This window comes from Psittacula echo (assembly GCF_963264785.1).
Source record: "Psittacula echo genome assembly, chromosome: 31".
Classification (NCBI taxonomy): Eukaryota; Metazoa; Chordata; class Aves; order Psittaciformes; family Psittacidae; genus Psittacula; species Psittacula echo.
In genome coordinates, this window is record NC_137766.1 from 816,848 (window position 1) to 844,089 (window position 27,242).

General features: G+C 59.3%; 1 protein-coding gene across 1 annotated transcript in view; it reads left to right on the plus strand.

The window, feature by feature from the left end:
- The window catches only part of TNXB (tenascin XB), a gene marked incomplete at both ends in the record, with an annotated part of 56,073 nt that overhangs the window by 16,182 nt on the left and 12,649 nt on the right, over positions 1-27,242 (plus strand). Inside the window, 17 exon segments of the mRNA XM_080636297.1 lie at positions 343-630; positions 1,307-1,600; positions 2,261-2,548; positions 3,229-3,522; positions 3,923-4,012; positions 4,177-4,470; positions 5,149-5,436; positions 5,837-5,926; positions 6,091-6,384; positions 7,067-7,354; positions 8,015-8,302; positions 8,983-9,276; positions 9,931-10,224; positions 14,935-15,059; positions 15,250-15,433; positions 16,032-16,222; positions 16,541-16,637. Of these exon segments, the coding sequence (XP_080492423.1) occupies positions 343-630; positions 1,307-1,600; positions 2,261-2,548; positions 3,229-3,522; positions 3,923-4,012; positions 4,177-4,470; positions 5,149-5,436; positions 5,837-5,926; positions 6,091-6,384; positions 7,067-7,354; positions 8,015-8,302; positions 8,983-9,276; positions 9,931-10,224; positions 14,935-15,059; positions 15,250-15,433; positions 16,032-16,222; positions 16,541-16,637 (3,981 nt within the window).

Genomic DNA, 27,242 nt, shown 5'->3' on the forward strand with positions numbered 1-27,242 from the left:
GAGTAGATGGATGAATAAATAGAAATATGGCTCGTTGAATGCCTGGAGAGCTGGATGCTAATGAATCCGTGAACCGCTGAAGGGATGAATTGGTTCAACAGTGGCTGGTTTGGTTCACGAGCCCTGAACGTCTTGGAGTCAAGATTTGACTGTGCTGAATCAGTGACTGAATGTACAGAAGGTGGATGGTCTAGTTTGTGTGTGACCATGGAGGAGTGGTAGCACGGTCCGTAGAGCAGCAGTGCTGCCTGATAGGATGGCTGGCTGGCTACCTGGATGGATGGATGGATGGTCATGAAGATGTTCCTGCCCTTCACTGTGGCCTCTCCATTGCAGCCCCAGCTCCACAGGAGGAGGAACCATCACCAAAGCCAGTGCTGGGCGAGCTGAGGGCCCCTCACGTCACCTCTGACTCGGTGCAGCTGGAGTGGAGCGTCCCCGAGGGCACCTTTGACTCCTTCACGCTGCAGTACCGCGATGCACAAGGCCAGCCCCAGGTGCTGCCCGTGGAAGGGGGTTCCCGCACGCTGACGGTGCCGGGGCTGTCCCCGTCCCGCCGCTACAAGTTCAACCTGTACGGGCTGTGGGGTCGCACACGCCTGGGCCCCGTCTCCACCGACACTGTCACAGGTGAGGGGGCTCTGGCACCAGCCCCGCTGAACCGCGTTTGTAGTGGAGAGAAGCTTGGGCAGGGCCTGTGCTTGTGCCTTGGTCAATGGAGGAAAGGTGGTGGGTGGGGATTTGGGGTCAATGGGAGGATGGGGGCGTGATAGCTTGGAAGGATGGAGGGGTAGTTGAGGATGGATGGATAAATGGATGGATGGATGGATGGATGGATGAATAGATTGATGGATTCATGAATGGTAGGATGGACGGACTGACAGATGACTGGTTATGTGGATGGATGGATGGATGGATGGATGGATGGATGGATGGATGGATAAATTTGGAATGATGAGTAGATGGATGGATGGAATGATCCATGAAATATGGAATGCCAGGAGAGCATTATCTCAATGAGAAGCATTGAGGATTGCGTTGATGAATAGATCCATCAATAGATGTGTGGTCAGATAGTAGATGTTTGAGTACATTACTGATCCCGTATTGGGCTCTTGATAGGACTCTAGAAGTGCAGGGTTGGAATGAAAGATGGAAGGGAGGATGAATAATGTATGGATGATGCATGAATGTGTGGATGGATGCATGAATGAATGGATGAATGTATGACTAGATGGATGGATGCATGGAAAGATGGATGCGCATATAGATGTTCCTGCCCTTCACTGTGGCCTCTCCATTGCAGCCCCAGCTCCACAGGAGGAGGAACCATCACCAAAGCCAGTGCTGGGCGAGCTGAGGGCCCCTCACGTCACCTCAGACTCGGTGCAGCTGGAGTGGAGCGTCCCCGAGGGCACCTTTGACTCCTTCACGCTGCAGTACCGCGATGCACAAGGCCAGCCCCAGGTGCTGCCCGTGGACGGGGGTTCCCGCACGCTGACGGTGCCGGGGCTGTCCCCGTCCCGCCGCTACAAGTTCAACCTGTACGGGCTGTGGGGTCGCACACGCCTGGGCCCCGTCTCCACCGACACTGTCACAGGTGAGGGGGCTCTGGCACCAGCCATGGCCCCTTTGGGCACTGGCTTGGCAGCGGGGCAGGAGCTGGGACAGGGCCCAGGCCTTGGTGGGAAATGAGAACATCTCTTGGGTGCTGTGAAGAGTTTGGTGATGGGATGTTGCCTGCAAGGATCAAGTGTTGGGTGGGTGGTTTAGGGATTGCAATTCCAACCCTCACAATTCCATGATTCTATGATTCTCTTGGGAGATGGATGGAAGGATGGGTGGATGGAGGGATGGATGGATGGAGGGATGGTTGATGAATGGGTGCATGGATGGATTGTTGGAAGAAATGATTTATGAGTAGATGGATGAATAAATAGAAATATGGCTCGTTGAATGCCTGGAGAGCTGGATGCTAATGAATCCGTGAACCGCTGAAGGGATGAATTGGTTCAAAAGTGGCTGGTTTGGTTCACGAGCCCTGAACGTCTTGGAGTCAAGATTTGACTGTGCTGAATCAGTGACTGAATGTACAGAAGGTGGATGGTCTAGTTTGTGTGTGACCATGGAGGAGTGGTAGCACGGTCCGTAGAGCAGCAGTGCTGCCTGATAGGATGGCTGGCTGGCTACCTGGATGGATGGATGGATGGTCATGAAGATGTTCCTGCCCTTCACTGTGGCCTCTCCATTGCAGCCCCAGCTCCACAGGAGGAGGAACCATCACCAAAGCCAGTGCTGGGCGAGCTGAGGGCCCCTCACGTCACCTCTGACTCGGTGCAGCTGGAGTGGAGCGTCCCCGAGGGCACCTTTAACTCCTTCACGCTGCAGTACCGCGATGCACAAGGCCAGCCCCAGGTGCTGCCCGTGGATGGGGGTTCCCGCACGCTGACAGTGCCGGGGCTGTCCCCGTCCCGCCGCTACAAGTTCAACCTGTACGGGCTGTGGGGTCGCACACGCCTGGGCCCCGTCTCCACCGACACTGTCACAGGTGAGGGGGCTCTGGCACCAGCCCCGCTGAACCGCGTTTGTAGTGGAGAGAAGCTTGGGCAGGGCCTGTGCTTGTGCCTTGGTCAATGGAGGAAAGGTGGTGGGTGGGGATTTGGGGTCAATGGGAGGATGGGGGCGTGATAGCTTGGAAGGATGGAGGGGTAGTTGAGGATGGATGGATAAATGGATGGATGGATGGATGGATGGATGAATAGATTGATGGATTCATGAATGGTAGGATGGACGGACTGACAGATGACTGGTTATGTGGATGGATGGATGGATGGATGGATGGATGGATGGATGGATGGATGGATAAATTTGGAATGATGAGTAGATGGATGGATGGAATGATCCATGAAATATGGAATGCCAGGAGAGCATTATCTCAATGAGAAGCATTGAGGATTGCGTTGATGAATAGATCCATCAATAGATGTGTGGTCAGATAGTAGATGTTTGAGTACATTACTGATCCCGTATTGGGCTCTTGATAGGACTCTAGAAGTGCAGGGTTGGAATGAAAGATGGAAGGGAGGATGAATAATGTATGGATGATGCATGAATGTGTGGATGGATGCATGAATGAATGGATGAATGTATGACTAGATGGATGGATGCATGGAGAGATGGATGCGCATATAGATGTTCCTGCCCTTCACTGTGGCCTCTCCATTGCAGCCCCAGCTCCACAGGAGGAGGAACCATCACCAAAGCCAGTGCTGGGCGAGCTGAGGGCCCCTCACGTCACCTCTGACTCGGTGCAGCTGGAGTGGAGCGTCCCCGAGGGCACCTTTGACTCCTTCACGCTGCAGTACCGCGATGCACAAGGCCAGCCCCAGGTGCTGCCCGTGGAAGGGGGTTCCCGCACGCTGACGGTGCCGGGGCTGTCCCCGTCCCGCCGCTACAAGTTCAACCTGTACGGGCTGTGGGGTCGCACACGCCTGGGCCCCGTCTCCACCGACACTGTCACAGGTGAGGGGGCTCTGGCACCAGCCATGGCCCCTTTGGGCACTGGCTTGGCAGCGGGGCAGGAGCTGGGACAGGGCCCAGGCCTTGGTGGGAAATGAGAACATCTCTTGAGTGCTGTGAAGAGTTTGGTGATGGGATGTTGCCTGCAAGGATCAAGTGTCGGGTGGGTGGTTTAGGGATTGCAATTCCAACCCTCACAATTCCATGATTCTATGATTCTCTTGGGAGATGGATGGAAGGATGGGTGGATGGAGGGATGGATGGATGGAGGGATGGTTGATGAATGGGTGCATGGATGGATTGTTGGAAGAAATGATTTATGAGTAGATGGATGAATAAATAGAAATATGGCTCGTTGAATGCCTGGAGAGCTGGATGCTAATGAATCCGTGAACCGCTGAAGGGATGAATTGGTTCAACAGTGGCTGGTTTGGTTCACGAGCCCTGAACGTCTTGGAGTCAAGATTTGACTGTGCTGAATCAGTGACTGAATGTACAGAAGGTGGATGGTCTAGTTTATGTGTGACCATGGAGGAGTGGTAGCACGGTCCGTAGAGCAGCAGTGCTGCCTGATAGGATGGCTGGCTGGCTACCTGGATGGATGGATGGATGGTCATGAAGATGTTCCTGCCCTTCACTGTGGCCTCTCCATTGCAGCCCCAGCTCCACAGGAGGAGGAACCATCACCAAAGCCAGTGCTGGGCGAGCTGAGGGCCCCTCACGTCACCTCTGACTCGGTGCAGCTGGAGTGGAGCGTCCCCGAGGGCACCTTTGACTCCTTCACGCTGCAGTACCGCGATGCACAAGGCCAGCCCCAGGTGCTGCCCGTGGAAGGGGGTTCCCGCACGCTGACGGTGCCGGGGCTGTCCCCGTCCCGCCGCTACAAGTTCAACCTGTACGGGCTGTGGGGTCGCACACGCCTGGGCCCCGTCTCCACCGACACTGTCACAGGTGAGGGGGCTCTGGCACCAGCCCCGCTGAACCGCGTTTGTAGTGGAGAGAAGCTTGGGCAGGGCCTGTGCTTGTGCCTTGGTCAATGGAGGAAAGGTGGTGGGTGGGGATTTGGGGTCAATGGGAGGATGGGGGCGTGATAGCTTGGAAGGATGGAGGGGTAGTTGAGGATGGATGGATAAATGGATGGATGGATGGATGGATGGATGAATAGATTGATGGATTCATGAATGGTAGGATGGACGGACTGACAGATGACTGGTTATGTGGATGGATGGATGGATGGATGGATGGATGGATGGATGGATAAATTTGGAATGATGAGTAGATGGATGGATGGAATGATCCATTAAATATGGAATGCCAGGAGAGCATTATCTCAATGAGAAGCATTGAGGATTGCGTTGATGAATAGATCCATCAATAGATGTGTGGTCAGATAGTAGATGTTTGAGTACATTACTGATCCCGTATTGGGCTCTTGATAGGACTCTAGAAGTGCAGGGTTGGAATGAAAGATGGAAGGGAGGATGAATAATGTATGGATGATGCATGAATGTGTGGATGGATGCATGAATGAATGGATGAATGTATGACTAGATGGATGGATGCATGGAGAGATGGATGCGCATATAGATGTTCCTGCCCTTCACTGTGGCCTCTCCATTGCAGCCCCAGCTCCACAGGAGGAGGAACCATCACCAAAGCCAGTGCTGGGCGAGCTGAGGGCCCCTCACGTCACCTCTGACTCGGTGCAGCTGGAGTGGAGCGTCCCCGAGGGCACCTTTGACTCCTTCACGCTGCAGTACCGCGATGCACAAGGCCAGCCCCAGGTGCTGCCCGTGGACGGGGGTTCCCGCACGCTGACGGTGCCGGGGCTGTCCCCGTCCCGCCGCTACAAGTTCAACCTGTACGGGCTGTGGGGTCGCACACGCCTGGGCCCCGTCTCCACCGACACTGTCACAGGTGAGGGGGCTCTGGCACCAGCCATGGCCCCTTTGGGCACTGGCTTGGCAGCGGGGCAGGAGCTGGGACAGGGCCCAGGCCTTGGTGGGAAATGAGAACATCTCTTGGGTGCTGTGAAGAGTTTGGTGATGGGATGTTGCCTGCAAGGATCAAGTGTTGGGTGGGTGGTTTAGGGATTGCAATTCCAACCCTCACAATTCCATGATTCTATGATTCTCTTGGGAGATGGATGGAAGGATGGGTGGATGGAGGGATGGATGGATGGAGGGATGGTTGATGAATGGGTGCATGGATGGATTGTTGGAAGAAATGATTTATGAGTAGATGGATGAATAAATAGAAATATGGCTCGTTGAATGCCTGGAGAGCTGGATGCTAATGAATCCGTGAACCGCTGAAGGGATGAATTGGTTCAACAGTGGCTGGTTTGGTTCACGAGCCCTGAACGTCTTGGAGTCAAGATTTGACTGTGCTGAATCAGTGACTGAATGTACAGAAGGTGGATGGTCTAGTTTGTGTGTGACCATGGAGGAGTGGTAGCACGGTCCGTAGAGCAGCAGTGCTGCCTGATAGGATGGCTGGCTGGCTACCTGGATGGATGGATGGATGGTCATGAAGATGTTCCTGCCCTTCACTGTGGCCTCTCCATTGCAGCCCCAGCTCCACAGGAGGAGGAACCATCACCAAAGCCAGTGCTGGGCGAGCTGAGGGCCCCTCACGTCACCTCTGACTCGGTGCAGCTGGAGTGGAGCGTCCCCGAGGGCACCTTTGACTCCTTCACGCTGCAGTACCGCGATGCACAAGGCCAGCCCCAGGTGCTGCCCGTGGACGGGGGTTCCCGCACGCTGACGGTGCCGGGGCTGTCCCCGTCCCGCCGCTACAAGTTCAACCTGTACGGGCTGTGGGGTCGCACACGCCTGGGCCCCGTCTCCACCGACACTGTCACAGGTGAGGGGGCTCTGGCACCAGCCCCGCTGAACCGCGTTTGTAGTGGAGAGAAGCTTGGGCAGGGCCTGTGCTTGTGCCTTGGTCAATGGAGGAAAGGTGGTGGGTGGGGATTTGGGGTGAATGGGAGGATGGGGGCGTGACAGCTTGGAAGGATGGAGGGGTAGTTGAGGATGGATGGATAAATGGATGGATGGATGGATGGATGGATGAATAGATTGATGGATTCATGAATGGTAGGATGGACGGACTGACAGATGACTGGTTATGTGGATGGATGGATGGATGGATGGATGGATGGATGGATGGATGGATAAATTTGGAATGATGAGTAGATGGATGGATGGAATGATCCATTAAATATGGAATGCCAGGAGAGCATTATCTCAATGAGAAGCATTGAGGATTGCGTTGATGAATAGATCCATCAATAGATGTGTGGTCAGATAGTAGATGTTTGAGTACATTACTGATCCCGTATTGGGCTCTTGATAGGACTCTAGAGGTGCAGGGTTGGAATGAAAGATGGAAGGGAGGATGAATAATGTATGGATGATGCATGAATGTGTGGATGGATGCATGAATGAATGGATGAATGTATGACTAGATGGATGGATGCATGGAGAGATGGATGCGCATATAGATGTTCCTGCCCTTCACTGTGGCCTCTCCATTGCAGCCCCAGCTCCACAGGAGGAGGAACCATCACCAAAGCCAGTGCTGGGCGAGCTGAGGGCCCCTCACGTCACCTCTGACTCGGTGCAGCTGGAGTGGAGCGTCCCCGAGGGCACCTTTGACTCCTTCACGCTGCAGTACCGCGATGCACAAGGCCAGCCCCAGGTGCTGCCCGTGGACGGGGGTTCCCGCACGCTGACGGTGCCGGGGCTGTCCCCGTCCCGCCGCTACAAGTTCAACCTGTACGGGCTGTGGGGTCGCACACGCCTGGGCCCCGTCTCCACCGACACTGTCACAGGTGAGGGGGCTCTGGCACCAGCCATGGCCCCTTTGGGCACTGGCTTGGCAGCGGGGCAGGAGCTGGGACAGGGCCCAGGCCTTGGTGGGAAATGAGAACATCTCTTGGGTGCTGTGAAGAGTTTGGTGATGGGATGTTGCCTGCAAGGATCAAGTGTTGGGTGGGTGGTTTAGGGATTGCAATTCCAACCCTCACAATTCCATGATTCTATGATTCTCTTGGGAGATGGATGGAAGGATGGGTGGATGGAGGGATGGATGGATGGAGGGATGGTTGATGAATGGGTGCATGGATGGATTGTTGGAAGAAATGATTTATGAGTAGATGGATGAATAAATAGAAATATGGCTCGTTGAATGCCTGGAGAGCTGGATGCTAATGAATCCGTGAACCGCTGAAGGGATGAATTGGTTCAACAGTGGCTGGTTTGGTTCACGAGCCCTGAACGTCTTGGAGTCAAGATTTGACTGTGCTGAATCAGTGACTGAATGTACAGAAGGTGGATGGTCTAGTTTATGTGTGACCATGGAGGAGTGGTAGCACGGTCCGTAGAGCAGCAGTGCTGCCTGATAGGATGGCTGGCTGGCTACCTGGATGGATGGATGGATGGTCATGAAGATGTTCCTGCCCTTCACTGTGGCCTCTCCATTGCAGCCCCAGCTCCACAGGAGGAGGAACCATCACCAAAGCCAGTGCTGGGCGAGCTGAGGGCCCCTCACGTCACCTCTGACTCGGTGCAGCTGGAGTGGAGCGTCCCCGAGGGCACCTTTGACTCCTTCACGCTGCAGTACCGCGATGCACAAGGCCAGCCCCAGGTGCTGCCCGTGGACGGGGGTTCCCGCACGCTGACGGTGCCGGGGCTGTCCCCGTCCCGCCGCTACAAGTTCAACCTGTACGGGCTGTGGGGTCGCACACGCCTGGGCCCCGTCTCCACCGACACTGTCACAGGTGAGGGGGCTCTGGCACCAGCCCCGCTGAACCGCGTTTGTAGTGGAGAGAAGCTTGGGCAGGGCCCGTGCTTGTGCCTTGGTCAATGGAGGAAAGGTGGTGGGTGGGGATTTGGGGTCAATGGGAGGATGGGGGCGTGATAGCTTGGAAGGATGGAGGGGTAGTTGAGGATGGATGGATAAATGGATGGATGGAGGGATGGATGGATGAATAGATTGATGGATTCATGAATGGTAGGATGGACGGACTGACAGATGACTGGTTATGTGGATGGATGGATGGATGGATGGATGGATGGATGGATGGTTGGATGGATAAATTTGGAATGATGAGTAGATGGATGGATGGAATGATCCATGAAATATGGAATGCCAGGAGAGCATTATCTCAATGAGAAGCATTGAGGATTGCGTTGATGAATAGATCCATCAATAGATGTGTGGTCAGATAGTAGATGTTTGAGTACATTACTGATCCCGTATTGGGCTCTTGATAGGACTCTAGAAGTGCAGGGTTGGAATGAAAGATGGAAGGGAGGATGAATAATGTATGGATGATGCATGAATGTGTGGATGGATGCATGAATGAATGGATGAATGTATGACTAGATGGATGGATGCATGGAGAGATGGATGCGCATATAGATGTTCCTGCCCTTCACTGTGGCCTCTCCATTGCAGCCCCAGCTCCACAGGAGGAGGAACCATCACCAAAGCCAGTGCTGGGCGAGCTGAGGGCCCCTCACGTCACCTCTGACTCGGTGCAGCTGGAGTGGAGCGTCCCCGAGGGCACCTTTGACTCCTTCACGCTGCAGTACCGCGATGCACAAGGCCAGCCCCAGGTGCTGCCCGTGGACGGGGGTTCCCGCACGCTGACGGTGCCGGGGCTGTCCCCGTCCCGCCGCTACAAGTTCAACCTGTACGGGCTGTGGGGTCGCACACGCCTGGGCCCCGTCTCCACCGACACTGTCACAGGTGAGGGGGCTCTGGCACCAGCCATGGCCCCTTTGGGCACTGGCTTGGCAGCGGGGCAGGAGCTGGGACAGGGCCCAGGCCTTGGTGGGAAATGAGAACATCTCTTGGGTGCTGTGAAGAGTTTGGTGATGGGATGTTGCCTGCAAGGATCAAGTGTTGGGTGGGTGGTTTAGGGATTGCAATTCCAACCCTCACAATTCCATGATTCTATGATTCTCTTGGGAGATGGATGGAAGGATGGGTGGATGGAGGGATGGATGGATGGAGGGATGGTTGATGAATGGGTGCATGGATGGATTGTTGGAAGAAATGATTTATGAGTAGATGGATGAATAAATAGAAATATGGCTCGTTGAATGCCTGGAGAGCTGGATGCTAATGAATCCGTGAACCGCTGAAGGGATGAATGGGTTCAACAGTGGCTGGTTTGGTTCACGAGCCCTGAACGTCTTGGAGTCAAGATTTGACTGTGCTGAATCAGTGACTGAATGTACAGAAGGTGGATGGTCTAGTTTGTGTGTGACCATGGAGGAGTGGTAGCACGGTCCGTAGAGCAGCAGTGCTGCCTGATAGGGTGGCTGGCTGGCTACCTGGATGGATGGATGGATGGTCATGAAGATGTTCCTGCCCTTCACTGTGGCCTCTCCATTGCAGCCCCAGCTCCACAGGAGGAGGAACCATCACCAAAGCCAGTGCTGGGCGAGCTGAGGGCCCCTCACGTCACCTCTGACTCGGTGCAGCTGGAGTGGAGCGTCCCCGAGGGCACCTTTGACTCCTTCACGCTGCAGTACCGCGATGCACAAGGCCAGCCCCAGGTGCTGCCCGTGGACGGGGGTTCCCGCACGCTGACGGTGCCGGGGCTGTCCCCGTCCCGCCGCTACAAGTTCAACCTGTACGGGCTGTGGGGTCGCACACGCCTGGGCCCCGTCTCCACCGACACTGTCACAGGTGAGGGGGCTCTGGCACCAGCCCCGCTGAACCGCGTTTGTAGTGGAGAGAAGCTTGGGCAGGGCCCGTGCTTGTGCCTTTGTCAATGGAGGAAAGGTGGTGGGTGGGGATTTGGGGTCAATGGGAGGATGGGGGCGTGATAGCTTGGAAGGATGGAGGGGTAGTTGAGGATGGATGGATAAATGGATGGATGGATGGATGGATGGATGAATAGATTGATGGATTCATGAATGGTAGGATGGACGGACTGACAGATGACTGGTTATGTGGATGGATGGATGGATGGATGGATGGATGGATGGATGGTTGGATGGATAAATTTGGAATGATGAGTAGATGGATGGATGGAATGATCCATGAAATATGGAATGCCAGGAGAGCATTATCTCAATGAGAAGCATTGAGGATTGCGTTGATGAATAGATCCATCAATAGATGTGTGGTCAGATAGTAGATGTTTGAGTACATTACTGATCCCGTATTGGGCTCTTGATAGGACTCTAGAAGTGCAGGGTTGGAATGAAAGATGGAAGGGAGGATGAATAATGTATGGATGATGCATGAATGTGTGGATGGATGCATGAATGAATGGATGAATGTATGACTAGATGGATGGATGCATGGAGAGATGGATGCGCATATAGATGTTCCTGCCCTTCACTGTGGCCTCTCCATTGCAGCCCCAGCTCCACAGGAGGAGGAACCATCACCAAAGCCAGTGCTGGGCGAGCTGAGGGCCCCTCACGTCACCTCTGACTCGGTGCAGCTGGAGTGGAGCGTCCCCGAGGGCACCTTTGACTCCTTCACGCTGCAGTACCGCGATGCACAAGGCCAGCCCCAGGTGCTGCCCGTGGACGGGGGTTCCCGCACGCTGACGGTGCCGGGGCTGTCCCCGTCCCGCCGCTACAAGTTCAACCTGTACGGGCTGTGGGGTCACACACGCCTGGGCCCCGTCTCCACCGACACTGTCACAGGTGAGGGGGCTCTGGCACCAGCCCCGCTGAACCGCGTTTGTAGTGGAGAGAAGCTTGGGCAGGGCCCGTGCTTGTGCCTTGGTCAATGGAGGAAAGGTGGTGGGTGGGGATTTGGGGTCAATGGGAGGATGGGGGCGTGATAGCTTGGAAGGATGGAGGGGTAGTTGAGGATGGATGGATAAATGGATGGATGGATGGATGGATGGATGAATAGATTGATGGATTCATGAATGGTAGGATGGACGGACTGACAGATGACTGGTTATGTGGATGGATGGATGGATGGATGGATGGATGGATGGATGGTTGGATGGATAAATTTGGAATGATGAGTAGATGGATGGATGGAATGATCCATGAAATATGGAATGCCAGGAGAGCATTATCTCAATGAGAAGCATTGAGGATTGCGTTGATGAATAGATCCATCAATAGATGTGTGGTCAGATAGTAGATGTTTGAGTACATTACTGATCCCGTATTGGGCTCTTGATAGGACTCTAGAAGTGCAGGGTTGGAATGAAAGATGGAAGGGAGGATGAATAATGTATGGATGATGCATGAATGTGTGGATGGATGCATGAATGAATGGATGAATGTATGACTAGATGGATGGATGCATGGAGAGATGGATGCGCATATAGATGTTCCTGCCCTTCACTGTGGCCTCTCCATTGCAGCCCCAGCTCCACAGGAGGAGGAACCATCACCAAAGCCAGTGCTGGGCGAGCTGAGGGCCCCTCACGTCACCTCTGACTCGGTGCAGCTGGAGTGGAGCGTCCCCGAGGGCACCTTTGACTCCTTCACGCTGCAGTACCGCGATGCACAAGGCCAGCCCCAGGTGCTGCCCGTGGACGGGGGTTCCCGCACGCTGACGGTGCCGGGGCTGTCCCCGTCCCGCCGCTACAAGTTCAACCTGTACGGGCTGTGGGGTCGCACACGCCTGGGCCCCGTCTCCACCGACACTGTCACAGGTGAGGGGGCTCTGGCACCAGCCCCGCTGAACCGCGTTTGTAGTGGAGAGAAGCTTGGGCAGGGCCTGTGCTTGTGCCTTGGTCAATGGAGGAAAGGTGGTGGGTGGGGATTTGGGGTCAATGGGAGGATGGGGGCGTGATAGCTTGGAAGGATGGAGGGGTAGTTGAGGATGGATGGATAAATGGATGGATGGATGGATGGATGGATGCATCAATAGATTGATAGTGAATGGATGAATGATGGACGGATTGACTGATGAACGGATGTGTCAGTGGAGGAATGGATGGATGGATGGATGGATGAATGGAAGGATGGGTGCATGGATGGGTGGATGGAGGGAGGGAGGCATGGTTGGATGGAAGAAAGAATTTATGAGTAGAAGGATGTATAGACAAAAACCATTTTTGTTAAACGCCTGGTGAGCTGGATGCTGGTGGAATGCATGGAGGGATGAATGGATGAATGGATGCAGCAATGGACGCTTGGATTGATGAATGGCTGATAGACCCTGAAAGTCTTCATGCCAGGTTTGACTGTGCTGAATCAGTGACTGAATTTACAGAAGGCGGATGGTGGAGTTCGTGCCTGCTCATGTATTGAGTGGTTGTAAGGTCTTTAGAGCAGCATGCCTGCCTGTGGGACGGACGGGTGGACGGATGGATGGATGGATGAATGAATGAATGGACGCATGAATGCATGTGTTTGGATTTATGAGTAGATGGATTGATAGAATTACGCTTTCAATATGGAATCCTGGAGAGCTGTATCCCAATGGGATGCACTGAGGGTTGGATGGATGTGTAGATATGTGAACGGATGAACTGTCAGATGGTGGGTGTTGGAGTATGTCGCTGATCCTGTATTGAGCACTTGATAGGACTTCATAAATGCATGGCTGGAAGGAAAGATTAAAGGGAGGATAAATAATGGATGGAAGGATGGCAGGATGGAGAGATGGATGCAAACGCTGATGCTCGTGCCCCTCATTGTGGCCTCTCTATTGCAGCCCCAGCTCCACAGGAGGAGGAACCATCACCAAAGCCAGTGCTGGGCGAGCTGAGGGCCCCTCACGTCACCTCTGACTCGGTGCAGCTGGAGTGGAGCGTCCCCGAGGGCACCTTTGACTCCTTCACGCTGCAGTACCGCGATGCACAAGGCCAGCCTGAGTCTCTGCTCTTGGACGGGGGGTCCCGCAGAGTGACAGTCCCTGGGCTGTCCCCTTCCCAGCGCTACAACTTCTACCTTTATGGGGTGATTGGGCAGAAACGCCTGGGCCCTGTCTCCCTCGACACTATCACAGGTTATTAGGGTTTTGCTGAGTCTGTCTTTCGCCCCTTTGGGTGCTGGGTTTGAGGTGGGGAGGTTGCTGGGGCAGAGCCCGTGCTGGTGCCTTGGGCCTCTGGATAAGTTTGAATGTCTCTTGGGTGCTGAGTGGGGGATGGATGGGTGCCTGGGATCATACAGGGATGGTGGGATGGATGGAGAAAGTGAGGGATGGATGGATGGATAATGGATGGATGATGGATGGATGGATTGGTGAATGGATGGATGGATGGATGGATGGATGGAGGCTTAGAGGAATGTTGGATCAGTCATTAAAGCAGTGGATTGATGTTTATCTCCTGCTCTGTGTCCTCTTCATTGCAGCCCCAGCTCCACAGGAGAAGGCACCAACCAAGCCCCTCCTGGGCGAGCTGAGGGCCCCTCACGTCACCTCTGACTCGGTGCAGCTGGAGTGGAGCGTCCCCGAGGGCACCTTTGACTCCTTCACGCTGCAGTACCGCGATGCACAAGGCCAGCCCCAGGTGCTGCCCGTGGACGGGGGTTCCCGCACGCTGACGGTGCCGGGGCTGTCCCCGTCCCGCCGCTACAAGTTCAACCTGTACGGGCTGTGGGGTCGCACACGCCTGGGCCCCGTCTCCACCGACACTGTCACAGGTGAGGGGGCTCTGGCACCAGCCCCGCTGAACCGCGTTTGTAGTGGAGAGAAGCTTGGGCAGGGCCCGTGCTTGTGCCTTGGTCAATGGAGGAAAGGTGGTGGGTGGGGATTTGAGGTCAATGGGAGGATGGGGGCGTGATAGCTTGGAAGGATGGAGGGGTAGTTGAGGATGGATGGATGGATAAATGGATGGATGGATGGATGGATGGATGAATAGATGGATGGATTTATTGAAGGATGTATGGATGGACAGACATATGTATGGTTGGTGGATGGATGAATAGATGGAAGGATAGATGGGTGTATGATGGATGGATAATGGAAGATTGATGGATGGAGGATGGAGGATGTTTGGATGGATGGATGGATGGATGGAGGGATTGTGGATGGATGGATGGATGATGGATGGATGGATAGATGGATGGATGATGGATGGATGGATGGATGGAGGGATTGTGGATGGAGGATGGATGGATGGATGGACGGATTGTGGATGGATGATGAAATTTTGGCTGGCTGGCTGGTTGTTTTTTACAGATGGTTTTATGGCTGTAACGATGTGTGGGTGCTTTCACAGCTGGAGGGATGATTGAGTGGCTGCACCGCTTACGGGTGTGTGGCCGGGCTGTTGGAGGGTTGATGCTTGCGCTGTTGGATGCTTGCCCAGTTCATGGTTGAACCCCCGGATGCTTGAATTTGGGTGACGCTCTCTCGGGTCCCTCCCGGTTTGCCCTTGGTGGGTCTGTGCTTGGGGGTCCCGAGGCTGCTTGGCAGGTGCCACGGTTGCCCCTTGGCCACAGTCACCACCAGGCCCCTCCACAGGCGCCCCAGGGACCCTCTGGGTGGGAACGGTGTGGCCCCGCAGCGCCCGCCTGCATTGGGACCCCCCCAGCGCTCCCCCTGGCGGCTACGACCTTGTCTATGGCCCCCCTGGAGGACCCCAGCAGGTAACGACCCCCCCAGAGCACCCCAGAACCCCTTTGGGGACCCCACCATTCCCTGTGTGACCCCAACAACCCCTTGGGTGACCAATATCTCCCCAAGCACCCCAATATCTCTTCTGGGGCCCCCTAGTACCTGCTTGGGACACCTCAATCCCCCCTTGGGGCACCTCACCCCTCCCCTTTACCCCCTTAGACACTGCAGCTCCCCCCTGAGGCAACGTCCCATGAGCTGTGGGGCCTGGAGCCCGCGGGGCGCTATGGGGTGCAGCTACGGGGCTGGGGAGAAGACGCCCCCCCCATCCTCCTGGAGACCACCTTTGACACTCGTGAGCTGGGCCCAAGTCCTTGTAGGGGGCACCCGGACCCATGGTCATTGGGTGATGGGGGATGTTGGGTCATTGGGTGGGGGGCACCCGGACCCATGGTCATTGGGTGATGGGGGATGTTGGGTCATTGGGTGGGGGGCACCCAGACCCATGGTCATTGGGTGATGGGGGATGTTGGGTCATTGGGTGGGGGGCACCCAGACCCATGGCCATTGGGTGATGGGGGATGTTGGGTCATTGGGTGGGGGGCACCCGGACCCATGGTCATTGGGTGATGGGGGATGTTGGGTCATTGGGTGGGGGGCACCCGGACCCATGGTCATTGGGTGATGGGGGATGTTGGGTCATTGGGTGGGGGGCACCCGGACCCATGGCCATTGGGTGATGGGGGATGTTGGGTCATTGGGTGGGGGGCACCCGGACCCATGGTCATTGGGTGATGGGGGATGTTGGGTCATTGGGTTATGTGGGAGGCTGAGTCCTTGGGTGCGGGTCCCTGACCACCCAGGTCCTAGGGTGGGGGCACCTGGACCCTTGGCTGATGGGGGGATATTGGGTCCTTTCCTGGGGGGCACCGGGACCCCCAAGTCCTTGAGTGGGAGCTGCTGGGTTCCTCGACGTTGGGGTCTTGTTGGGTTGAGCCCTTGAGTGGGGGTCCTGGTGTCACCCCCCCCCCCGTGTCCCCCAGCCCCCCTTCCCCACCCGCACCCCCGGGACTGCGCCGAGGAGCAGCTCAATGGGCCGGGGCCTTCGCGCGAGGCCCTCATCTTCCTCGGGGGGGACCCCGCGAGGCCCCTGCGCGTCTTCTGCGACATGGACACGGACGGCGGCGGGTGGCTGGTGGGCACCGCGGGGCTCCCATAGGGAGCTATGGGGGGGCTGTGGGGCAAATGGGGGCCTCGGGGGGGCATCAGAGGGGTCGGGAGGGCAAAGGGAGGGCACGAGGAGGGGCTGTGGGCGTTCTGTGGGGACGGGCTATGGGGGGATAGAGGAAGTTTATGGGTTATAAAAGGGGGTTTTGGGGGTCACTGGGAGGGGTTGGGGGGGACATTGGGGAGGGCTGAGGTCAGGGGAGCAATGGGGGTGCCCTGGGAATCCCCATGGGGTCTGAGGGCACCTCAATGGGGCTGGTCCTGACATCCCCCCCCCCCCCCAAAGGTGTTCCAGCGGCGCCAGGACGGGGGCACGGATTTCTGGCGCGGGTGGGAAGAGTACGAGCGAGGCTTCGGGAACCTGAGCGGGGAATTCTGGTTGGGTGAGAGACCGGGGCTCACCCGTGTCCCTCTCTCTCCCGTGTCCCTCTCTCCCGTGTCCCTCTCTCCCGTGTCCCTCTCTCCCGTGTCCCTCTCTCTCCCGTGTCCCTCTCTCTCCCGTGTCCCTCTCTCCCCCGTGTCCCTCTCTCCCGTGTCCCTCTCTCCCATGTCCCTCTCTCTCCCGTGTCCCTCTCTCCCGTGTCCCTCTCTCCCCCGTGTCCCTCTCTCCCGTGTCCCTCTCTCCCCCGTGTCCCTCTCTCCCGTGTCCCTCTCTCCCGTGTCCCTCTCTCTCCCGTGTCCCTCTCTCTCCCGTGTCCCTCTCTCTCCCGTGTCCCTCTCTCCCGTGTCCCTCTCTCCCGTGTCCCTCTCTCCCGTGTCCCTCTCTCTCCCGTGTCCCTCTCTCCCGTGTCCCTCTCTCTCCCGTGTCCCTCTCTCTCCCGTGTCCCTCTCTCCCGTGTCCCTCTCTCCCGTGTCCCTCTCTCTCCCGTGTCCCTCTCTCCCGTGTCCCTCTCTCTCCCGTGTCCCTCTCTCCCATGTCCCTCTCTCTCCCGTGTTCCTCTCTCTCCCGTGTTCCTCTCTCTCCCGTGTCCCTCTCTCCCGTGTCCCTCTCTCCCGTGTCCCTCTCTCCCGTGTCCCTCTCTCTCCCGTGTCCCTCTCTCCCGTGTCCCTCTCTCTCCTGTGTCCCTCTCTCCCGTGTCCCTCTCTCTCCCGTGTCCCTCTCTCCCGTGTCCCTCTCTCTCCCGTGTCCCTCTCTCCCGTGTCCCTCTCTCTCCCGTGTCCCTCTCTCTCCCGTGTCCCTCTCTCTCCCGTGTCCCCCTCTCTCCCGTGTCCCTCTCTCCCGTGTCCCTCTCTCTCCCGTGTCCCTCTCTCCCGTGTCCCCCTCTCTCCCGTGTCCCTCTCTCCCGTGACCCTCTCTCTCCCGTGTCCCTCTCTCTCCCGTGTCCCCCTCTCTCCCGTGTCCCTCTCTCCCGTGTCCCTCTCTCTCCCGTGTCCCTCTCTCTCCCGTGTCCCTCTCTCTCGTGTCCCTCTCTCCCGTGTCCCTCTCTCTCCCGTGTCCCTCTCTCCCGTGTCCCTCTCTCCCGTGTCCCTCTCTCCCGTGTCCCTCTCTCTCCCGTGTCCCTCTCTCCCGTGTCCCTCTCTCTCCCGTGTCCCTCTCTCTCCCGTGTCCCTCTCTCTCCCGTGTCCCTCTCTCCCGTGTCCCTCTCTCTCCCGTGTCCCTCTCTCCCGTGTCCCTCTCTCTCCCGTGTCCCTCTCTCTCCCGTGTCCCTCTCTCTCCCGTGTCCCTCTCTCCCGTGTCCCTCTCTCTCCCGTGTCCCTCTCTCTCCCGTGTCCCTCTCTCTCCCGTGTCCCTCTCTCTCGTGTCCCTCTCTCCCGTGTCCCTCTCTCTCCCGTGTCCCTCTCTCCCGTGTCCCTCTCTCCCGTGTCCCTCTCTCTCCCGTGTCCCTCTCTCACCCGTGTCCCTCTCTCTCCCGTGTCCCTCTCTCCCGTGTCCCTCTCTCCCGTGTCCCTCTCTCTCCCGTGTCCCTCTCTCCCGTGTCCCTCTCTCCCGTGTCCCTCTCTCTCCCGTGTCCCTCTCTCACCCGTGTCCCTCTCTCTCCCGTGTCCCTCTCTCCCGTGTCCCTCTCTCCCGTGTCCCTCTCTCTCCTGTGTCCCTCTCTCCCGTGTCCCTCTCTCCCGTGTCCCTCTCTCCCGTGTCCCTCTCTCTCCCGTGTCCCTCTCTCCCGTGTCCCTCTCTCCCGTGTCCCTCTCTCCCGTGTCCCTCTCTCTCCCGTGTCCCTCTCTCACCCGTGTCCCTCTCTCTCCCGTGTCCCTCTCTCCCGTGTCCCTCTCTCCCGTGTCCCTCTCTCCCGTGTCCCTCTCTCTCCTGTGTCCCTCTCTCCCGTGTCCCTCTCTCCCGTGTCCCTCTCTCCCGTGTCCCTCTCTCTCCCGTGTCCCTCTCTCCCGTGTCCCTCTCTCCCGTGTCCCTCTCTCCCGTGTCCCTCTCTCTCCCGTGTCCCTCTCTCACCCGTGTCCCTCTCTCTCCCGTGTCCCTCTCTCCCGTGTCCCTCTCTCCCGTGTCCCTCTCTCCCGTGTCCCTCTCTCTCCCGTGTCCCTCTCTCACCCGTGTCCCTCTCTCCCGTGTCCCTCTCTCCCGTGTCCCTCTCTCCCGTGTCCCTCTCTCTCCCGTGTCCCTCTCTCTCCCGTGTCCCTCTCTCTCCCGTCCCTCTCTCTCCCGTGTCCCTCTCTCACCCGTGTCCCTCTCTCTCCCGTGTCCCCCTCTCTCCCGTGTCCCCCTCTCCCGTGTCCCTCTCTCCCGTGTCCCTCTCTCTCCCGTGTCCCTCTCTCTCCCGTGTCCCTCTCTCTCCCATGTCCCTCTCTCCCATGTCCCTCTCTCTCCTGTGTCCCTCTCTCCCGTGTCCCTCTCTCTCCCGTGTCCCTCTCTCTCCCGTGTCCCTCTCTCCCGTGTCCCTCTCTCCCGTGTCCCTCTCTCTCCCGTGTCCCTCTCTCTCCCGTGTCCCTCTCTCCCGTGTCCCTCTCTCTCCCGTGTCCCTCTCTCTCCCATGTCCCTCTCTCCCATGTCCCTCTCTCTCCCGTGTCCCTCTCTCTCCCGTGTCCCTCTCTCTCCCATGTCCCTCTCTCCCATGTCCCTCTCTCTCCTGTGTCCCTCTCTCCCGTGTCCCTCTCTCTCCCGTGTCCCTCTCTCTCCCGTGTCCCTCTCTCCCGTGTCCCTCTCTCCCGTGTCCCTCTCTCTCCCGTGTTCCTCTCTCTCCCGTGTCCCTCTCTCCCGTGTCCCTCTCTCTCCCGTGTCCCTCTCTCCCATGTCCCTCTCTCTCCCGTGTCCCTCTCTCTCCCGTGTTCCTCTCTCTCCCGTGTCCCTCTCTCCCGTGTCCCTCTCTCCCGTGTCCATCTCTCCCGTGTCCCTCTCTCTCCCGTGTCCCTCTCTCCCGTGTCCGTCTCTCTCCCGTGTCCCTCTCTCCCGTGTCCCTCTCTCTCCCGTGTCCCTCTCTCCCGTGTCCCTCTCTCTCCCGTGTTCCTCTCTCTCCCGTGTCCCTCTCTCCCGTGTCCCTCTCTCTCCCGTGTCCCTCTCTCTCCCGTGTCCCCCTCTCTCCCGTGTCCCTCTCTCCCGTGTCCCTCTGTCCCGTGTCCCTCTCTCTCCCGTGTCCCTCTCTCTCCCATGTCCCTCTCTCCCGTGTCCCTCTCTCTCCCGTGTCCCTCTGTCCCGTGTCCCTCTCTCTCCCGTGTCCCTCTCTCTCCCGTGTCCCTCTCTCCCGTGTCCCTCTCTCTCCCGTGTCCCTCTCTCCCGTGTCCCTCTCTCTCCTGTGTCCCTCTCTCCCGTGTCCCTCTCTCTCCCGTGTCCCTCTCTCTCCCGTGTCCCTCTCTCCCGTGTCCCTCTCCCTCCTGTGTCCCTCTCTCACCCGTGTCCCTCTCTCTCCTGTGTCCCTCTCTCTCCTGTGTCCCTCTCTCCCGTGTCCCTCTCTCTCCTGTGTCCCTCTCTCTCCCGTGTCCCTCTCTCTCCCGTGTCCCTCTCTCTCGTGTCCCTCTCTCCCGTGTCCCTCTCTCTCCCGTGTCCCTCTCTCCCGTGTCCCTCTCTCCCGTGTCCCTCTCTCTCCCGTGTCCCTCTCTCCCGTGTCCCTCTCTCCCGTGTCCCTCTCTCTCCCGTGTCCCTCTCTCCCGTGTCCCTCTCTCCCGTGTCCCTCTCTCCCGTGTCCCTCTCTCTCCCGTGTCCCTCTCTCCCGTGTCCCTCTCTCCCGTGTCCCTCTCTCTCCCGTGTCCCTCTCTCACCCGTGTCTCTCTCTCCCGTGTCCCTCTCTCCCGTGTCCCTCTCTCCCGTGTCCCTCTCTCTCCCGTGTCCCTCTCTCACCCGTGTCCCTCTCTCTCCCGTGTCCCTCTCTCCCGTGTCCCTCTCTCCCGTGTCCCTCTCTCTCCCGTGTCCCTCTCTCCCGTGTCTCTCTCTCCCCCGTGTCCCTCTCTCCCGTGTCCCTCTCTCCCGTGTCCCTCTCTCTCCCGTGTCCCTCTCTCCCGTGTCCCTCTCTCCCGTGTCCCTCTCTCTACCGTGTCCCTCTCTCTCCCGTGTCCCTCTCTCTCCCATGTCCCTCTCTCCCATGTCCCTCTCTCCCGTGTCCCTCTCTCTCCCGTGTCCTTCTCTCCCGTGTCCCTCTCTCTCCTGTGTCCCTCTCTCCCGTGTCCCTCTCTCTCCTGTGTCCCTCTCTCTCCCGTGTCCCTCTCTCTCCTGTGTCCCTCTCTCTCCCGTGTCCCTCTCTCCCCCGTGTCCCTCTCTCTCCCGTGTCCCTCTCTCTCGTGTCCCTCTCTCCCGTGTCCCTCTCTCTCCCGTGTCCCTCTCTCCCGTGTCCCTCTCTCTCGTGTCCCTCTCTCCCGTGTCCCTCTCTCTCCCGTGTCCCTCTCTCTCCCGTGTCCCTCTCTCCCGTGTCCCTCTCTCCCGTGTCCCTCTCTCTCCCGTGTCCCTCTCTCCCGTGTCCCTCTCTCCCGTGTCCCTCTCTCCCGTGTCCCTCTCTCTCTCGTGTCCCTCTCTCCCGTGTCCCTCTCTCCCGTGTCCCTCTCTCTCCCGTGTCCCTCTCTCACCCGTGTCTCTCTCTCCCGTGTCCCTCTCTCCCGTGTCCCTCTCTCCCGTGTCCCTCTCTCTCCCGTGTCCCTCTCTCACCCGTGTCCCTCTCTCTCCCGTGTCCCCCTCTCTCCCGTGTCCCTCTCTCCCGTGTCCCTCTCTCCCGTGTCCCTCTCTCTACCGTGTCCCTCTCTCTCCCGTGTCCCTCTCTCTCCCATGTCCCTCTCTCCCGTGTCCCTCTCTCTCCCGTGTCCCTCTCTCACCCGTGTCCCTCTCTCTCCCGTGTCCCTCTCTCCCGTGTCCCTCTCTCTCCTGTGTCCCTCTCTCCCGTGTCCCTCTCTCTCCCGTGTCCCTCTCTCTCCCGTGTCCCTCTCTCCCGTGTCCCTCTCTCTCCTGTGTCCCTCTCTCACCCGTGTCCCTCTCTCTCCTGTGTCCCTCTCTCCCATGTCCCTCTCTCCCGTGTCCCTCTCTCTCCTGTGTCCCTCTCTCTCCCGTGTCCCTCTCTCTCCCGTGTCCCTCTCTCTCGTGTCCCTCTCTCCCGTGTCCCTCTCTCTCCCGTGTCCCTCTCTCCCGTGTCCCTCTCTCCCGTGTCCCTCTCTCCCGTGTCCCTCTCTCTCCCGTGTCCCTCTCTCACCCGTGTCCCTCTCTCTCCCGTGTCCCTCTCTCCCGTGTCCCTCTCTCCCGTGTCCCTCTCTCTCCCGTGTCCCTCTCTCCCGTGTCCCTCTCTCCCGTGTCCCTCTCTCTCCCGTGTCCCTCTCTCCCGTGTCCCTCTCTCCCGTGTCCCTCTCTCCCGTGTCCCTCTCTCCCGTGTCCCTCTCTCTCCCGTGTCCCTCTCTCCCGTGTCCCTCTCTCCCGTGTCCCTCTCTCTCCCGTGTCCCTCTCTCACCCGTGTCTCTCTCTCCCGTGTCCCTCTCTCCCGTGTCCCTCTCTCCCATGTCCCTCTCTCTCCCGTGTCCCTCTCTCACCCGTGTCTCTCTCTCCCGTGTCCCTCTCTCCCGTGTCCCTCTCTCCCGTGTCCCTCTCTCTCCCGTGTCCCTCTCTCTCCCATGTCCCTCTCTCCCGTGTCCCTCTCTCTCCCGTGTCCCTCTCTCTCCCGTGTCCCTCTCTCTCCCGTGTCCCTCTCTCCGGTGTCCCTCTCTCCCGTGTCCCTCTCTCTCCCGTGTCCCTCTCTCCCGTGTCCCTCTCTCTCCCGTGTCCCTCTCTCTCCCGTGTCCCTCTCTCTCCCGTGTCCCTCTCTCCCGTGTCCCTCTCTCTACCGTGTCCCTCTCTCTCCCGTGTCCCTCTCTCCCGTGTCCCTCTCTCCCGTGTCCCTCTCTCTCCCGTGTCCCTCTCTCCCGTGTCCCTCTCTCCCGTGTCCCTCTCTCTCCCGTGTCCCTCTCTCCCGTGTCCCTCTCTCCCGTGTCCCTCTCTCCCGTGTCCCTCTCTCTCCCGTGTCCCTCTCTCCCGTGTCCCTCTCTCCCGTGTCCCTCTCTCTCCCGTGTCCCTCTCTCTCCCGTGTCCCTCTCTCACCCGTGTCCCTCTCTCTCCCGTGTCCCTCTCTCCCGTGTCCCTCTCTCTCCCGTGTCCCTCTCTCTCCCGTGTCCCTCTCTCCCGTGTCCCTCTCTCTCCCGTGTCCCTCTCTCCCGTGTCCCTCTCTCCCGTGTCCCTCTCTCTCCCGTGTCCCTCTCTCTCCCGTGTCCCTCTCTCCCGTGTCCCTCTCTCTCCCGTGTCCCTCTCTCCCGTGTCCCTCTCTCTCCCGTGTCCCTCTCTCCCATGTCCCTCTCTCTCCCGTGTCCCTCTCTCTCCCGTGTCCCTCTCTCCCATGTCCCTCTCTCTCCCATGTCCCTCTCTCTCCCGTGTCCCTCTCTCTCCCGTGTCCCTCTCTCTCCCGTGTCCCTCTCTCCCATGTCCCTCTCTCTCCCGTGTCCCTCTCTCTCCCGTGTCCCTCTCTCCCATGTCCCTCTCTCTCCCATGTCCCTCTCTCTCCCGTGTCCCTCTCTCTCCCGTGTCCCTCTCTCTCCCGTGTCCCTCTCTCCCGTGTCCCTCTCTCTCCCGTGTCCCTCTCTCCCATGTCCCTCTCTCTCCCGTGTCCCTCTCTCTCCCGTGTCCCTCTCTCTCCCGTGTCCCTCTCTCCCATGTCCCTCTCTCTCCCGTGTCCCTCTCTCTCCCGTGTCCCTCTCTCTCCCGTGTCCCTCTCTCCCATGTCCCTCTCTCTCCCGTGTCCCTCTCTCTCCCGTGTCCCTCTCTCTCCCGTGTCCCTCTCTCCCGTGTCCCTCTCTCTCCCGTGTCCCTCTCTCCCGTGTCCCTCTCTCTCCCGTGTCCCTCTCTCTCCCGTGTCCCTCTCTCCCGTGTCCCTCTCTCCCGTGTCCCTCTCTCTCCCGTGTCCCTCTCTCCCGTGTCCCTCTCTCCCGTGTCCCTCTCTCTCCCGTGTCCCTCTCTCCCGTGTCCCTCTCTCCCGTGTCCCTCTCTCCCGTGTCCCTCTCTCTCCCGTGTCCCTCTCTCCCGTGTCCCTCTCTCCGTGTCCCTCTCTCTCCGTGTCCCTCTCTCACCGTGTCTCTCTCTCCCGTGTCCCTCTCTCCCGTGTCCCTCTCTCCCGTGTCCCTCTCTCTCCCGTGTCCCTCTCTCACCCGTGTCCCTCTCTCTCCCGTGTCCCTCTCTCCCGTGTCCCTCTCTCCCGTGTCCCTCTCTCCCGTGTCCCTCTCTCTCCCGTGTCCCTCTCTCCCGTGTCTCTCTCTCCCGTGTCCCTCTCTCCCGTGTCCCTCTCTCCCGTGTCCCTCTCTCTCCCGTGTCCCTCTCTCCCGTGTCCCTCTCTCCCGTGTCCCTCTCTCTACCGTGTCCCTCTCTCTACCGTGTCCCTCTCTCTCCCATGTCCCTCTCTCCCATGTCCCTCTCTCCCGTGTCCCTCTCTCTCCCGTGTCCTTCTCTCCCGTGTCCCTCTCTCTCCTGTGTCCCTCTCTCCCGTGTCCCTCTCTCTCCTGTGTCCCTCTCTCTCCCGTGTCCCTCTCTCTCCTGTGTCCCTCTCTCTCCCGTGTCCCTCTCTCTCCCGTGTCCCTCTCTCTCGTGTCCCTCTCTCCCGTGTCCCTCTCTCTCCCGTGTCCCTCTCTCCCGTGTCCTTCTCTCCCGTGTCCCTCTCTCCCGTGTCCCTCTCTCTCCCGTGTCCCTCTCTCTCCCGTGTCCCTCTCTCTCCCGTGTCCCTCTCTCCCGTGTCCCTCTCTCCCGTGTCCCTCTCTCTCCCGTGTCCCTCTCTCCCGTGTCCCTCTCTCCCGTGTCCCTCTCTCCCGTGTCCCTCTCTCTCTCGTGTCCCTCTCTCCCGTGTCCCTCTCTCCCGTGTCCCTCTCTCTCCCGTGTCCCTCTCTCACCCGTGTCTCTCTCTCCCGTGTCCCTCTCTCCCGTGTCCCTCTCTCCCGTGTCCCTCTCTCTCCCGTGTCCCTCTCTCACCCGTGTCCCTCTCTCTCCCGTGTCCCCCTCTCTCCCGTGTCCCTCTCTCCCCGTGTCCCTCTCTCCCGTGTCCCTCTCTCTACCGTGTTCCCTCTCTCTCCCGTGTCCCTCTCTCTCCCATGTCCCTCTCTCCCGTGTCCCTCTCTCTCCCGTGTCCCTCTCTCACCCGTGTCCCTCTCTCTCCCGTGTCCCTCTCTCCCGTGTCCCTCTCTCTCCTGTGTCCCTCTCTCCCGTGTCCCTCTCTCTCCCGTGTCCCTCTCTCTCCCGTGTCCCTCTCTCCCGTGTCCCTCTCTCTCCTGTGTCCCTCTCTCACCCGTGTCCCTCTCTCTCCCGTGTCCCTCTCTCTCCCGTGTCCCTCTCTCCCGTGTCCCTCTCTCTCCTGTGTCCCTCTCTCTCCCGTGTCCCTCTCTCTCCCGTGTCCCTCTCTCTCGTGTCCCTCTCTCCCGTGTCCCTCTCTCTCCCGTGTCCCTCTCTCCCGTGTCCCTCTCTCCCGTGTCCCTCTCTCCCGTGTCCCTCTCTCTCCCGTGTCCCTCTCTCACCCGTGTCCCTCTCTCTCCCGTGTCCCTCTCTCCCGTGTCCCTCTCTCCCGTGTCCCTCTCTCTCCCGTGTCCCTCTCTCCCGTGTCCCTCTCTCCCGTGTCCCTCTCTCTCCCGTGTCCCTCTCTCCCGTGTCCCTCTCTCCCGTGTCCCTCTCTCCCGTGTCCCTCTCTCTCCCGTGTCCCTCTCTCACCCGTGTCCCTCTCTCTCCCGTGTCCCTCTCTCCCGTGTCCCTCTCTCCCGTGTCCCTCTCTCTCCCGTGTCCCTCTCTCCCGTGTCCCTCTCTCCCGTGTCCCTCTCTCTCCCGTGTCCCTCTCTCCCGTGTCCCTCTCTCTCCCGTGTCCCTCTCTCCCGTGTCCCTCTCTCCCGTGTCCCTCTCTCTCCCGTGTCCCTTTCTCACCCGTGTCTCTCTCTCCCGTGTCCCTCTCTCCCGTGTCCCTCTCTCCCATGTCCCTCTCTCTCCCGTGTCCCTCTCTCACCCGTGTCTCTCTCTCCCGTGTCCCTCTCTCCCGTGTCCCTCTCTCCCGTGTCCCTCTCTCTCCCGTGTCCCTCTCTCTCCCATGTCCCTCTCTCCCGTGTCCCTCTCTCTCCCGTGTCCCTCTCTCTCCCGTGTCCCTCTCTCTCCCGTGTCCCTCTCTCCCGTGTCCCTCTCTCCCGTGTCCCTCTCTCTCCCGTGTCCCTCTCTCCCGTGTCCCTCTCTCTCCCGTGTCCCTCTCTCTCCCGTGTCCCTCTCTCTCCCGTGTCCCTCTCTCCCGTGTCCCTCTCTCTACCGTGTCCCTCTCTCTACCGTGTCCCTCTCTCCCGTGTCCCTCTCTCCCGTGTCCCTCTCTCTCCCGTGTCCCTCTCTCCCGTGTCCCTCTCTCCCGTGTCCCTCTCTCTCCCGTGTCCCTCTCTCCCGTGTCCCTCTCTCCCGTGTTCCTCTCTCCCGTGTCCCTCTCTCTCCCGTGTCCCTCTCTCCCGTGTCCCTCTCTCCCGTGTCCCTCTCTCTCCCGTGTCCCTCTCTCTCCCGTGTCCCTCTCTCACCCGTGTCCCTCTCTCTCCCGTGTCCCTCTCTCCCGTGTCCCTCTCTCTCCCGTGTCCCTCTCTCTCCCGTGTCCCTCTCTCCCGTGTCCCTCTCTCTCCCGTGTCCCTCTCTCCCGTGTCCCTCTCTCCCGTGTCCCTCTCTCTCCCGTGTCCCTCTCTCCCGTGTCCCTCTCTCTCCCGTGTCCCTCTCTCCCATGTCCCTCTCTCTCCCGTGTCCCTCTCTCTCCCGTGTCCCTCTCTCCCATGTCCCTCTCTCTCCCATGTCCCTCTCTCTCCCGTGTCCCTCTCTCTCCCGTGTCCCTCTCTCTCCCGTGTCCCTCTCTCCCATGTCCCTCTCTCTCCCGTGTCCCTCTCTCTCCCGTGTCCCTCTCTCCCATGTCCCTCTCTCTCCCATGTCCCTCTCTCTCCCGTGTCCCTCTCTCTCCCGTGTCCCTCTCTCTCCCGTGTCCCTCTCTCCCGTGTCCCTCTCTCTCCCGTGTCCCTCTCTCCCATGTCCCTCTCTCTCCCGTGTCCCTCTCTCTCCCGTGTCCTTCTCTCTCCCGTGTCCCTCTCTCCCATGTCCCTCTCTCTCCCATGTCCCTCTCTCTCCCGTGTCCCTCTCTCTCCCGTGTCCCTCTCTCCCATGTCCCTCTCTCTCCCGTGTCCCTCTCTCTCCCGTGTCCCTCTCTCTCCCGTGTCCCTCTCTCCCGTGTCCCTCTCTCTCCCGTGTCCCTCTCTCCCGTGTCCCTCTCTCTCCCGTGTCCCTCTCTCCCATGTCCCTCTCTCTCCCGTGTCCCTCTCTCTCCCGTGTCCCTCTCTCTCCCGTGTCCCTCTCTCCCATGTCCCTCTCTCTCCCGTGTCCCTCTCTCTCCCGTGTCCCTCTCTCTCCCGTGTCCGTCTCTCCCGTGTCCCTCTCTCTCCCGTGTCCCTCTCTCTCCCGTGTCCCTCTCTCTCCCGTGTCCCTCTCTCCCGTGTCCCTCTCTCTCCTGTGTCCCTCTCTCCCGTGTCCCTCTCTCTCCCGTGTCCCTCTCTCCCGTGTCCCTCTCTCTCCCGTGTCCCTCTCTCTCCCGTGTCCCTCTCTCCCGTGTCCCTCTCTCTCCTGTGTCCCTCTC